At 40.8% G+C, this 14,432-nt stretch overlaps 1 protein-coding gene across 4 annotated transcripts in view; it reads left to right on the top strand.

The window, feature by feature from the left end:
- Nucleotides 1–14,432, top strand: part of LOC149236222 (plant/protein (DUF810)) — a 371,664-nt gene that overhangs the window by 85,786 nt on the left and 271,446 nt on the right. For all 4 annotated transcript variants that reach the window (XM_089372334.1, XM_089372336.1, XM_089372335.1 and 1 more), the window contains 2 exons: nt 169–378; nt 566–667. In XM_089372334.1, the coding sequence (XP_089228460.1) occupies nt 169–378; nt 566–667 (312 nt within the window). The remainder of the gene's footprint in view (nt 1–168; nt 379–565; nt 668–14,432) is intronic.

The raw sequence follows: 14,432 nt of genomic DNA, 5'->3' as shown, positions 1-14,432 counted from the left end.
CAGTCATGTAAGATAACATTTATCGAGCCAGGTAGACAAGGCATATGCCATTTTAGTTTTACCTTGAAGGATTTCTTTGTTGACACTTGATTGTTCTACTGGATACATCATTTAGAGGTTTCTCCAATGCTTGGTCCAGAATTTACATCTGTTTTCTTGTTCTTCTAGGGTCTTCCTTCTCCAGCAGGTGTAACTCAGCGTACGGAATCTTTAAAAGCTATGAGAGAAGTTGCTCTTGCCCTTGCAGAGAGGCCTGCACGAGGTGATATAACAGGGGAAGTCTGTCACTGGGCAGATGGTTATCATTTAAACATTCGACTTTATGAGAAGCTTTTATATAGTGTGTTTGACACATTGGATGAGGGCAAGTTTATTGAGGTTTGTTCATCAGCTTGCTGCTTGTTTTAATGTGAATGGTGGTTACATAGGTTATGGAAAGCAAAGTTGTCATCACCTATCTTTCTTTCAGGATGTTGTTAGTTCAGTATTTCTAATTTATCTACAACTTCCATCATCACTGTTCGTTGTTCTTATTTATACTTCATTGTTTTCTCCTATTTACTAGGAATTAGAAGAAATCATGGAGCTTTTGAAATCAACATGGCGAATCTTGGGTATCACACAAACTATTCATGATACATGCTATACTTGGGTATTGTTTCGACAGGTATATTTGGGTTTCCATGTTTGTTTTTTATTGTTTCCCTAGTGTAAATGTCACAAAGAGGCAGTAAAGAGAAAAGGTTCTGTTCATATTGGAACATAGCCTTTTGGTCTGGTAGTTATGACTGCATTGCTGAGCATCCCTTGTGTTTGTTTTTATGGTATTTCTTTTGTGCTTTCTTAAGGGAGTCTTGTAGACCATGGGCACCAATATAACAAGACACAGGATCATAGGTCTACACTGCTATAAAAACATCTTCGGTACAAAGTCCATGTCAACTCTTCTTTTTCCACAACCTATGAATTATATTTTGGGAGAAAACTTGGGTGCATGCTATAAGATAAGATGAGCTACCTGATGAACTCGACTCCGGTAAAATGAGATGAGTGAAGAGAAGAGTGCCCTTAATGCCTGTTGCAACTCAAACTCTTGCCTAAAGGTAATAGTCCTAATCCTAGTGGGAGAACCAAGGAGCAACTATCAAGCAAGCCACCTACTTTTACCTTGGTGGCCTTGCCTCTTGCTTTAAGGCTAAGGAAGGGGCTTCCTAACCTAAGAAGGGTTTTCTTATAGGCTAAACTGTGAAATTTCCATTAATGCAACAAACTAGATATTTTATCTTCTAACTATTAACAATTTATTTGTCTTTTGAATTATTATTCAACAAATGACGATAAATTCACTGTTGCAATCTTCAAAATAAAAATGCTACGGAATATAACTTTGGAACTGAGAAATAGATGCACATACACATAAAAATTGACACCATTATTTGGACAATTGTCTTTGGAAAAACCTTGAAGGGAAAACCAGTGCAACAGATGAGGTTTTTATCATTATAAATTCTTCAGCAATTCAAGAGTACAATAATCTGCTTGCCTCTTACTGGCAAAGCTTCGGCTAATACTGGAAAAATAATCTAGAAGACACCCTTGTCTCCTTCTGCATTCGAATTGGCCTCTCCTAGCCACTTGCATCTCCTCCTGGAATTCACACTTCCTACTGGAATGCACAGATCTGGCCGAGAATAAATTGTGCAACCTTGGAATCACCTCTAGGCAAGTTGTCATACCTCCCTATGCCTTTGAAACCCACTCGCTTTGCCTTAGGGACACTGATCCGACCACTGGAAATGGAAACATAGCTCCTCTGGCAACTCGCACTGCTGTATTTGGCCTCTTTTGCTGATGAATTCAACCTCCTCTTTCTTGTCTCCCGGACACTGGAAAACACTGAGGAAAATTCCTACGGACTTCTGTTCTCAAATATCTGCTGAAACCCTTGCTCTGATGCTTTCCCTAGCCTCAACTGCGCCCTTGCTGAATACCTGCAACTAGGTAGTTGAACTACTCAATTCACACACTGTGTCTTCTCCAAAGTTCCAAACCCTTCGATCTTCTCTTATAATCTCTCATTGGAGTCTCAATGACCACGATTACATCTCAACCGATGGCTAAGATCAATTTGTCTTCATTAATAGAATCCTCTAGAGTAAAAATCAAATTTCCTTAATTAATTACCTTTAATTAACCAATTTTCCTAACTTAGACTTAGAAAATTTTAACTATTGGCTAATTAATTTAAATAAGATGTCTCCAAGTCTTTTCTTGTGGAATCTTTTCTGGGTTTTGGAGATCTCGTGTTCCTTAGTCTCTTAGACACAATATGAGACTAGAACACTTGCTCATTGCTACCATATCCAAAAACTAACATTCCGTCCTAGCGAGGAAGGTGTTCTCCACTATACCCATCTGTTCTTTGAAGTAGACGAACTTTGCCCTCCCCAGGGCCTTCGTGAATATGTCAACCACTTACTGGTTTGTGGGAACATGCTATAGCCGAATTGATCCACGCTGTTAGTGTCTGACATCTGTGATACCTCCTTCCTTCACATCTTCAAGCTGATCTGACTCCTTGTCACCGGAAATCACTGTGAAGAAAACACCTTGGCAGTCATTATCCACCATGCTACTGCGCATACTTTGATCTCACACTGCTGATGCCTCTGCATTGCTGCAACCACTGCAACTGTGTGTACCGATCTTTCACAGATCTATTGAGTCACTGCAACTAGCTCTACACCTATATCTTGAGTTTCTGACTACGCCTAATTGGCTTTGCATTGCCTCTCGACACTTCGATCCTCCTGCTACTTTACTCGTGGGCTCTTGTAGGAAAGGTGATGATCCAACTGAAAAATCATAACAATTGGATCTGATCTATTGATCAAGCCCTCCTTGGCTAGATCTAGACCTCTTGCTGCTACTCCCTCGGACCCTGCCCGTTTTGGAATATTGGAGTATCACACTCCTTGCCATCTGAGGATAATGCTGCAAACATAGTGAACTCATCCTCCAACCTGGAAGACAAGTCATCAATCTCCGTCGAAGCTTCTGTCTGCTTCAACTCTTGTCCTTCTTCCTCTTTAGACATTGGCTGACATAGTGACCAGGTTCACCACATCCAAAGCACTTGACCTTCGACCGCTCCTTCTTCTTCTTGTCTCCCTTAGAGTCTTGTCCCTAGCTCAAACCGTTCTTCGCTTTTACCTTCCCTGCAAGAGCGACATTTTCCTCCTTCTCCACCTTTGGTCCCTGGCCACTGTTGCTGGTAGTACCATCTACGAGACCGAGCCTCAACTCCTCCTAAGTGAAGTCACGTCATAGGTGTTCCCAATCTAGTAGCTTATCCCATCTAGTGATCACTTGAATGAAGGTTTGCCATTCCTTGGTAAACCCATTTAGAGATGTACACAGCAGTTTATCCTCTGTTGGCTTCTCTCCAATTGCTACAAGTTCATCTATGACACCTTGAATTCTGGTGAGATAGGATGTTACATTCTCACTCTTTTGCCATTTGACCGTCCTCAACTTCTCCTTGAGGAACATCTTGTGACTCTTGGAAGGATCTTGGTCACAACTTGCTGATGGCATCCCACATCTCCTTTGCGGTTTCCTTCTCTGCAATATGCAAGACGATATGATCCTGAACTCTGTCTGGGACTTGTTGCAACACAATCTAGCAGGGGTCCTAAGATGGGTACCTAAGGGACAACTACTAGACCAAATGACAACAATGGGACAAAGACCCACTGTCACCTCAGTCAGTGTCCCTGCTCGTTATGGACTTTCATCGATGGGAGGAGTCGTGATATGAGGGAAATTGCCATTAATAATAGAATCAATGAATAGGAATTATGTGATTCCCAAGGCCCATTCAAATGAAAGGCTCAAATAAAGGCTTAGTGCTTCAAGAGAAGCAAAAGGCTCTCCAAGAAAGACTTACGAGGAGACCTAGACCTAGGGTTAATGATATTCAATAATGAGAAGGATGCCTAAGGTGAAGGCTCCAAGTATAAGGACCTCTCAAGATGCTTTGTAAGATGATTATATGCCTTTATATAAGCTTTCGCTATGCTTGAGAAAGACCTAGAATGGGACCACACGAGACCTAGGATTTATGAATAATCATGGGAGGAGACCCTCCAAGGAGCTCACTAGGTCAAGGTAGTGCAGGGAAAGGGCTTGGAATGATTTATTCCATCGAATACTATGTGAAAAACCTCAAGAAGACCTCTTACCAAGATGTTCAAGATGATTTCCAGGAATGCAACTAGGGCTTGAGATTTCTCACAATCCAACTGTGGGAATTGCCTCAAATTTGGAGGAGAGCTAGGGGAAACACCAATGCAGTAGCCTGTCTAAGCAGTTTTTGCAAGAGATTCTCTCTAATGCAAATTGCAGGAGGCCCTAGTTGGCCGTCAAAGGTAAGGGTCAAAATTTTAGGAAAGGTGAAAAGGAGAAGGGAAAAAGGGTGATCACCAAATTTACTTGGATCAGTGCCGTATCATTGGGCTATGGAGTCTATGTGATCCGAAATTTGGCCGAAATTGTCTTTAAGGAGGCTAAAAAGTGATGCCCTAGCAAGCTTTCTTTAACATTTACCCACCTAAAATCTATTGATTTTCATGGAAGAAAAACAAGTTTTACTCCATTAGGAACATTCATCTACTTGTTATCAATGAGTAACATGCACAAATTTTCAATCTAACAATCCTTTACAATAATATTCAATTTTTAGGGCACAAAAGAAAAAGCTAGTTACAAAATTTCCACACATTAGACATTTCTCATGCAAAAGTCTTCAACAAGATTACTTACATGATAACAATAGATATATGCGATCCAAGATCAAGAAGATGGCTCAAAGACAAAACGAAATTTCAGCTCCAAAGATATCGAAATGCATCAAGAGATATCCAATAGACAACCAAGAGAAAGGTGCTAAATTCCTTAAGAGAATTAGATCCAAGTGTAATCATGATATTGATACAAATGAGGCTATACTTTATTTATATGAGCCTCTAAGAGTTTGAATTAGCCTAAGATGCCCCTACGAATATTTTAATGTGCAAAGTAACATCACTTTGGTGACAAGCCCACCAAATAGCTCATAGTGTAGAATAAGTCATCCAAAATGAAGTCGAAATGATGAAGCGATGGTATAGGAGGGCCATTGAAAGGCCTAATTGAGTCCTCAAGATGCCATGATGAAGAAGAGGGATCCATGAATGATGGTCAAGGGGGTGGCCCATTGATCTCCAAGTAAAACGTCATCTGGTGCTCCAAAGTGGCTTTGACGCACAAGTAGTAGTCTCATGGGTCTCCTGGTGTAAAATAAGCCTATAGATTGCTCCAAATTGTTGGAAAATATAACTATTATTGGTCTTCATAATTGTTGTTTGGCTCATGACATGATGTAATTCTTATGTATTTGTAAAGAGAAGAAAAGAAAATCGCTATAAAGGTCAAACAAAAAAATATTTTTATAAGCATGGGTTTGATGCTCAATTTGTTATGTCTATAGATCAAAGAATCCATTGAGTGCTTCTAGGCTTGTGTCATGAGTCAAGGTCTTTGCCACCATGTATTAGACCCTTCTTGGGCTTCTTATGTCAAGAAAGTAATTCATTTTTGTGTCAAAATAGTCATTTATACCTCCTCCACCAAGTCGGCCTCATCTTCTAGCAAGTTGGCCTCATTGAAGGGATTCAAACACCCTTGAAGACTATATACCTAGTATGGCATCCATCCAAGTGAGATTCGATCTGCAATTCTAAGAGAAGGAAAAAGTGCGAGGATCCTAGAAAGGGAGATTTATATCATTGCAAGTAAAGAAGAACTTTTTCCAAAAGGGGGATCTTTGTCCTGCCTGGACATATCAAGTTCAAATGCCTTGATTAGGGATCAGTCACCAACTCTGGATCCTTTGCTTTCACTTGATGGACGGTTTCTTTTATTTGCTTCCTGATACAAAATGACTGAGATGCTCTGTTTTATTTTTGATTGGCATTGGACTTTTGTTGGCGAACTTGATGGTTTCTTGGGTCTTTGAAAATGCTTTCTCTGGTTTTTGATTTTTCGAGTTGGAATTCTGACCTTGCTTTAGCTTTGTATTTATTTTGGTTACCGGAGTAATCTACTTCTGAATTTAGTAAGTGTCAAAGAACTCTGTAGCTGTAACATTTTTTATTTTATCAAAATAAAGTTGTTTTTTCTACTAAAAAGAAACTAAAGAAGAACTATATCGAAGAAGGAAGAAACACTTGTCAAGCAAAAGGAGCCAAATTTCTCTTGTTTTTTGTCACCTTTGCGAGTTGCAGTGGGGAATTAGGGTTATTGTAGGTCCAAACTGCTATAGGATGAAAATTTCAGAAGTAGTGGCGAGGCTGAGACCTCAATTTTGGAGACTTTGACTTTGATTTTGTTGTTGTTGACTAGACTTTAACTAGTCTATCTTGGAAGGCTGACTTGGTGGATTGAAGGAGGTTTTATTGTTGGTCTAAGGGTCTTGGTTGTCTTAGTTGAATTGGTTCTTGAAGATAAGAGGAGAATTTTAGTTTTGTTTTCCCCTAGGAAAGGTGTTTTGCCCTCGCTGAGAGTCTACACACTGTGTCATTTGTTGTCTTGATCGTCATGTCTTTGGTTTTGATAGTCGCTTGATGATAAAAGGATAAAAGAAGACATAAAAGAAGTTAATAAGAATTCAAATACATCACAAGTAATTATCAAGATAAGAAAATATTTTTGCCTTTATGATTTTCTAAAACAAATGAGGGCATGGAAGATGGTGCTTTCCCTCCCATGTCTCAAGGATGAGACAAACCTCCTCTGGGCCTTGGATTAGCTGCCAAACCCTGTATACAATGCAAAGCTGGCTGGGGCATTGTTGGTCCAAGTGCATCATCTCGCATATAATGTGGGCAATGAACAAGCTGCTAAAGGCGTTGAGGCTGCCCATGGCATGAGATAATGCTCTGTCACATGATGGAAACCCATGGCTCTCAATGCTTCCCCTACAAGTGTCAATATGATCCTTTGGTGGGTTTGGATTCTGTATAGGGAGGCCAAGCCCAAAGTGAAACCACCTGCCAATCCTGTATAAGATCCAATGCGTATCCTCACCTTCATATACAATAGTTCATTAGTGCAATTGAGTGAATAAGCTCGTTAATCAGGGGCAAAAATGGACACTTCATAGTGGGCTTCCCTTCTAGATTTGGGGCTTTGTGCATGTAATGGTGTTTCATCCCTTGGTAGGAGTAGTTAATAAACCACCCAATTAGGTGTTCCTAGCCCCTAAAGGGAAGGGCATGTAAATGGTGCATCCTTCAAGTGCTAGGTGTCATGTGGATAATGATGATGTGGATGGGGACACATGGGTCTTAAGGCCAAATGACATGGGCTCAAGGGTGGTAATGATGAAGGATGTCCACAGTTTGGGGGTATGAGTGTAGGAGGGAGCAATCATGGTACTTGAGTTACCCAACCTTTGTTTTTCCATGGTTCTTCATTTGCCTTTTGCCTTTTATTGAATTTTCTTTTCTTTTACTGTTAAGGGCTCCAAGAAAAACAAGCACAAGCACCCAATTACATAATGAAAAATCATACCTTTAGGATTAGATGGGCCCACCTTCAAACATGTGATCTTGATAGATGGGCGAGGGGACATATGACCAGCTTAGGGAGTGGAGACATCTGGTACAACATTGACTACACTGGTGGCTATGAAAGGGCTATTGGTTGCTGACTGAAGAAAAATCTAGGAGAAAAAATCGCCTAAGGGGTTACCCACAGGTGGTGGGTAATATTTGGCTCCAAGTGGAACATGAGCTCTTTGTGGAGTGCACTAATCATGTACTCGAACGGGGAGGTCATGAGAACACCAAAAATCGCCTGGGACCACAGACCTTTTATCTTGCACGCCTCAAACAAACATTGGAAGCATCTAGCCTGGGTGTACTTTGATCACCCATGTTTTCATGAAATAATGATAAAACCATACAGGAAATAAAATCTACTCTATATGCAAGTTAATATGCATCTACTCTAGCATGAGAACATGATATGATGATAGTAGCTATGCAAAGTTAATATGCAATGCATCCTACTCTAACATGCATACTACGTCATTCGAGTTGTAAGTGTAATCATAGAGCCAATGTAACCAACATACTATTAGATCAATATAAAAGCACTTTCCCTTATGAACCATCTTAAGGCAGGGGACCCAAATATCACATTTCCCATTGCAATATTTCCTTGATGAATGGTAAGGGTGGATGGAGGGGGGGGGGGGGGGGGGCGGGGGTGGGGGAGGGGGTGCATTTGAGGACCATGCATCAATGATTATGGATGAGGAGGGAAAAGAGGAATCCAACTCGTGCAACCTTTCTTGCAACGAGAATATGGAGTAATCGATGACAAAGCTCATAAACTTTCGATGAATAACAATATTGGGCATATCCTCCTTATGGCATGAAGAAATAGATTGCTCATCCACATCCACAATCACATGATCTCGATTATCAAGGTAGGAACAAGGTGGAATACGATCTTCATATCTTGGGAAGAACCATAACCCCCTTTCAGGGCTTTAGGGAGGCTTCTCAATTTCATGGCTCCCAAGAGATTCATTGATAGGGGCATCAAACTCCTCTTGGCTACTAATGGCATCATGATCATTGGATCGAGGATTATCACCTTGAAACATATAAAACATGCCTTTCTAGTGAGCCATTTATGCCATGCAAACTTTTATAAGATTTGAAATATGGAGTCACTAGGGTGATCTTGAAATGGCTTGAGAGATGCTTGCTTCACCCTACAAGCATTGACTTTGAAGTTCCATGAAGTACTAGGGCTTCATTCTTCCAATTGAGTCGCTAAAAGAGGGTGTATATTGTTGTCGACGGATCACCTCTTCAAACATTAGACCAAGGAGGTAGACTTGCTTCCTCGTTGGCAATGACGCCAAAAATGTTGCCAAACAACTACGAGACCAAATGACGACAATGGGACAAAGACCCACTGTCATGTCTGCTAGTGTCCCCTGCTCTTTATGAACTTTCATCAATGGGAGGAGTCCCGATATGAGGGAAATCACAATTAATAATAGAATCAATGACTAGGAATGATGTGATTCCCAAGGCCCATTCAAATGAAAGGCTCAAATAAAGGCTTAGTGCTTCAAGAGAAGCAAAAGGCTCTCTAAGAAAGACCTATGAGGAGACTAGACCTAGGGTTAATGATATTCAATAATGAGAAGGATGCCTAAGGTGAAGGCTCCAAAGATGATAAGGACCTCTCAAGATGCTTTGTAAGATGATTATATGCCTTTATACAAGCTTTCATTATGCTTGAGAAAGACCTAGAATGGGATCACATGAGACGTAGGGTTTATGAATAATCCTGGGAGGAGACCCTCCAAGGAGCTCACTAGGTCAAGGTAGTGCAGGGAAAGGGTTTTGAATGATTTATTCCATTGAATACTATGTGAAAAACCCTCAAGAAGACCTCTTACCAAGATGTTCAAGATGATTTCCATGAATGCAACTAGGACTTGAGATTTCTCACAATCCAACTGCGAGAATTGACCCAAATTTGGAGGAGAGCTAGGGGAAACACCAACGCAGTAGCCTGTCCAAGGTAAGGGCCGGAATTTTAGGAAAGGTGAATAAGAGAAGGGAAAAAGGGGTGTTCACCAAATTTACTTGGATCAATGTCTTATCCTTGGGATGTGGAGTCTATGTGATTTGAATTTTGGCCGAAATTGTCTTTAAGGAGGCTAAAAGGTGATGCCCTAGCAAGCACTCTTTAACATTTACCCACCCAAGACCTATGGATTTTCATGGAAGGAAAACAAGTTTTAATCCACTAGGAACATTCATCTACTTGTTATCAATTAGTAACATGCACAAATTTGCAATCTAATAATCCTTTACAATAATATTCAATAATTAGGGCACAAAAGAAAGAGCTAGTTACAAAATTTCCACACATTAGACATTTTTCATGCAAAAATCTTCAACAAGATTACTTACAAGATAACAATAGATATATCCAATCCAAGATCAAGAAGATGGCTCCAAGAGAGAACGAATTTTCAGCTCCAAAAATATCAAAATGCATCAAGAGATATCCAATAGACAATTAAGAGAAAAGTTCTAAAGCCTTAAGAGAATTAGATCCAAGTGTGATGATGATATTTGATACAAATGAGGCTCTACTTTATTTATATGAGCCTCTAAGAGTTCGAATTAGCCTAAGATGCCCCTAAAAATATTTTAATGTGCAAAATAACATCACTTTGGTGATAAGCCCACCAAATAGCTCGTAAGTGTAGAATAAGCCATCCAAAATGAAGCCCAAATGATGAAGCAGTGGTGTAGGAGGGCCACTTGAAGGCCTAATCGATTCCTCACAGTGCCGTGATGAAGAAGAGGGCTCTGTGAATGATGATCAAGGGGTTGGCCCCTTGATCTCCAAGTAAAACATCATGTGGTGCTCCAAAGATGCTCTGGGACACAAGTAGTGGTCTCATGGGACACTTGGTGTAAAATAAGCCTATAGACTGCTTCAAATGAGGGCATGGAAGACGATGCTTTCCCTCCCATGTCTCAAGGATGAGACAAACCTCCTCTGGGCCTCGGATCAGCTGCCAAACCCTATATACAATGCAAAGCTAGCTGAGGGCATTACTGGTCCAAGTGCATCATCTCGCATATAATGTGGGCAATGAACAAGCTGCTAAAGGTGTTGAGGTTGCCCATGGAATGAGATAATGCTCTGTCACATGATGGAAACCCATGGCTCTTAATGCTTCCCCTACAAGTGTCAATATGATCCTTTGGTGTTGTATAGGTAGGCCAAGCCCAAAGTGAAACCACCTGCCAATCTTGCATAAGATCCAATGCGTCTCCTCACTTTCAGATACAATAATTCATTAGTGCAATTGAGTGAATATGCTCGTTAATCAGGGGCATAAATGGACACTTCATAGTGGGATTCCCTTCCAGATTTGGGGCTTTGTGCATGTAATAGTTTTACAACCCTTGGTAGGAGTAGTTAATAAACCACCCAATTAGGTGTTCCCAGCCCCTAAAGGGAAGGACATGTAAAAGGTACATCCTTCAAGGGGTAGGTGTTATGTGGATAATGATGATATGGATGGGGACACATGGGTCTCAGGGCCAAATGACATGGAGTCAAGGGTGGTAATGATGAAGGATGTCCACATATTTGGGTGTATGGATGTAGTAGGAAGCAATCATGGTATATGAGTTATCCGTAACTTTGTTTTTCCACCCTTCTTCATTTGCCTTTTGCCTTTTATTGATTTTTATTTTATTTTACTACTTAGGGCTCCAGGGGATGAGAGCATGATGTGTATGATATAGCAGTGATTACCCCCATAAGGTGGGTTAGTTCATCACCCACTAGGGGTTGGGACATACATGGGCTCTTAAATGATGCAGGGGTCACTCATAGAGGCCTTAGGAACTAGGGTGATGACTATAATGATAGGGGGTAGAGCTCATGTTTGGCTTTTGCCCACGTGCTAAATTTTATTCTCCCGACCATCTTTTGAATTTTGTGGTAGATTTCCTATTGTATGTGGCCATATTATGCTTTTATCCATTTTTTTTAGTTGCATCAACCTTCGGGGCATTGTTCCAGGCCCGACCTAGACATGTGGACAAGGGGAGGGCAATACTAGAGCCTTGTGGACCCAATGGTCATGTGGACCCAGAGAGGGAAGATGATGAAATAGGGCATGCAATGTGCGGAGGGCGTGAAAAATGTGGAAAGGGAAAATGGGACCGAGCTATCAAAATTAGGGTTTCCCAAGTAGTGCCCATCCTAAAGCTGTAAGCCAGTAGGGGAGACCTCGCCGGACTAGGGTTGAGGATTAACCCCTTTGCTAAGGTAAGGGAAGAAGACTACAATCAGAGCCCTTCCTCCTTCCAAGTCACCTAGTAATCCATACCCAAGCATGCTAAGAAAAACAAGCGTAAGCACCCAATTACATAATGAAAAATCTTACCTTTGGGATTGGATGGCCCACCTTCAAACATACGATCTCAACAGATGGGCAAGGGGACATATGATTGTCTCAAGGAGCGGAGACATCTGGCACAACATTAGATGCATTGGTGGCTTTCAAGGGGCTACTGGCTGTCGACTAGGGACAAGTCTAGTAGAAAAATTCTCCTATGGGGTCACCCACAAGTGGTGGGTAACAGGACCATGCTCGTGTCCTTGGCCATGTCCTTCTTGTAACCATGTATCAAGATAGGATCTGCTGGTATAGTTACAACTGTTGTCACAAACTCCTTCAGACCATGCTCATCCAAAAGGAATAACACTTTGGCCTTCCAGATGCCAAAGTTGGAAGTTCCATCCAAGCTGTCTTGATCTATGAAACTTTCTGCAACCATCTCTTTTGAAAACTGTGAAACTAAAAAACTGGAGAAATTTACATCACTTTTCTAATCAACAAATCACTCTGGAAACACTAAGTTTCCTCTGCAAAAATTGATTCGGCCTTCTTCAGCAAGCTCACACTCCTGTGTGCAGTTCGCATTAGATACTGCATGCTTCCGTAATTTGTTCTGCCTAATATACTACCTTCCTCTGTCTTCTGAAGCTATTAGCACTTCCTCTAGCAAATAGATTGGTTAACTGGAAATGAATTTATTGCTTTATGTTTGCGAACTGAGTAATTTGATCTGCTTGCTTTGACCCCTTTTATGCAGATAAATCAACCTTCTTTGATATTGAAAATACTGGAGAATGAAATCCTTGTGTGCTTTCTCTTCCTTTCCCTGCACAGATCTGCTTCTGCAAAACCCTGTGCTGCAAATCTCTGCACTAGATCTGCTTTGCAGATCTCTGATGTACTCACTAGAAAATAGATTCAAAAATCCTCACTGCCTATTGCTACTACTTTGATAAAAATCAAACTTTTCCTCCGACCTGGACTTCACACTTTTCTGCCTCCTTGCAATTTGCACTGCTTAGCCAGGTTGCATAGATTTTGGTACTGTGCTTTAAATCTCCCTTTGAACTGCACAACCCTTGCTGTCTTCACTCTAGAGCCCCTGGTCCGATATTTTTTGCTCCGATACCATTTGAAATTTCCGCGAATGCAACAAAGAAGATATTTGTCTTCTAACTATTAGCAATTTATTTGTCTTCTGAATTATTATTCGACAAATAAATATAAATTCACTGTCGCAATCTTCACAATAAAAATGCTGTGGAATATAAAACTTGAATCGAGAAATAGATGTGCACATAAAAATTGACATCGTTTTTTTAGGACAATTGTCCCTCGAAAAACCCTGAAGGGAAAGCCAGTGCAACATATGAGGGTTTCAGTATTATAAATCCTTAAACAATTCAAGAGTACAATAATTTGCTTGCCTCTTATTGGCAAAGCTCTGGCTAATACTGGAAATATAATCTAGAAGACACCATTGTCTCCCTTTGTGATCGAACTGATATCTCCTAGCCACTCACACCTCCTGGAATTCGCACTTCCTGCTGGAATGTGCGGATCTGGCTGAGAGGAAATCGCACAACCCTCGAATCACCTCCAGGCAAGTCGTCCTGCCTCCCTTTGCCTCTGAAACCCACTCGCTTTGCCTCTGGGACACTAATCCGGAAAATGACAATTGAAACGTGGCTCCTTTGGCAACTCACATTGGGAAATCTGGCTAACTTGCACTGTTGTATTCGACCTCCTTTGCAAATGAATTCAACCTCCTCTTTCCTTTCTCTCAGACACTGGAAAATACCGAGGAAGGTTCTTCCAGAATCTTGCTCTCAAATCTTTGCTGAAACCCTTATTTTGATGCTTTCCTTAGCTTCAACTGCGCCCTTACTGAATACCTACAACTAGGTAGTCAAATTGCTCAACTCATACGTTGTGTCTTCTCCAAACCCTTCGACCTGCTATTATAATCTCTCGTTGGAATCTTAGTGGCCATGATTAAATCTCAACCGATGGCTAAGATCAATTTGACTTCATCAATAGAAGCCTCTAGGGAAAAAATCAAACTTCCTTAATTAATTACCTTTAATTAAACAATTTTCCTAAGTTAGACTTAGGAGCTTTTTAATTATTGGCTAATTAATTTAATTAAGGTGTCTCTAAGTCTTTTCTCGGGAAACCTTTCTGGATTTTGGAGATCTGGTGTTCCTTAGCCTCTTAGACATAATTCGAGACTAGAACACCTGTCCACTGCTACCATATCCAAAAACTAACACAAACTAGTTAGGTTGTGTAGTAAGAAGGGAGACACTTCTAGCTATGCTTGACCAAGGCAATCTGACATGTACGATAGAAGGGCTGCTTTTACGAATAATATATCAAATTACTAATTATGAATAAGTTCGAAAGATGTTCAAAGTAAACAACGACT

This window comes from Pinus tabuliformis, chromosome 8, assembly GCF_031772625.1.
Source record: "Pinus tabuliformis cultivar Carrire ecotype Pingquan chromosome 8, CPIR1, whole genome shotgun sequence".
In the NCBI taxonomy this organism is placed as follows: Eukaryota; Viridiplantae; Streptophyta; class Pinopsida; order Pinales; family Pinaceae; genus Pinus; species Pinus tabuliformis.
This window is presented reverse-complemented; position numbering and strand designations above follow the sequence as displayed.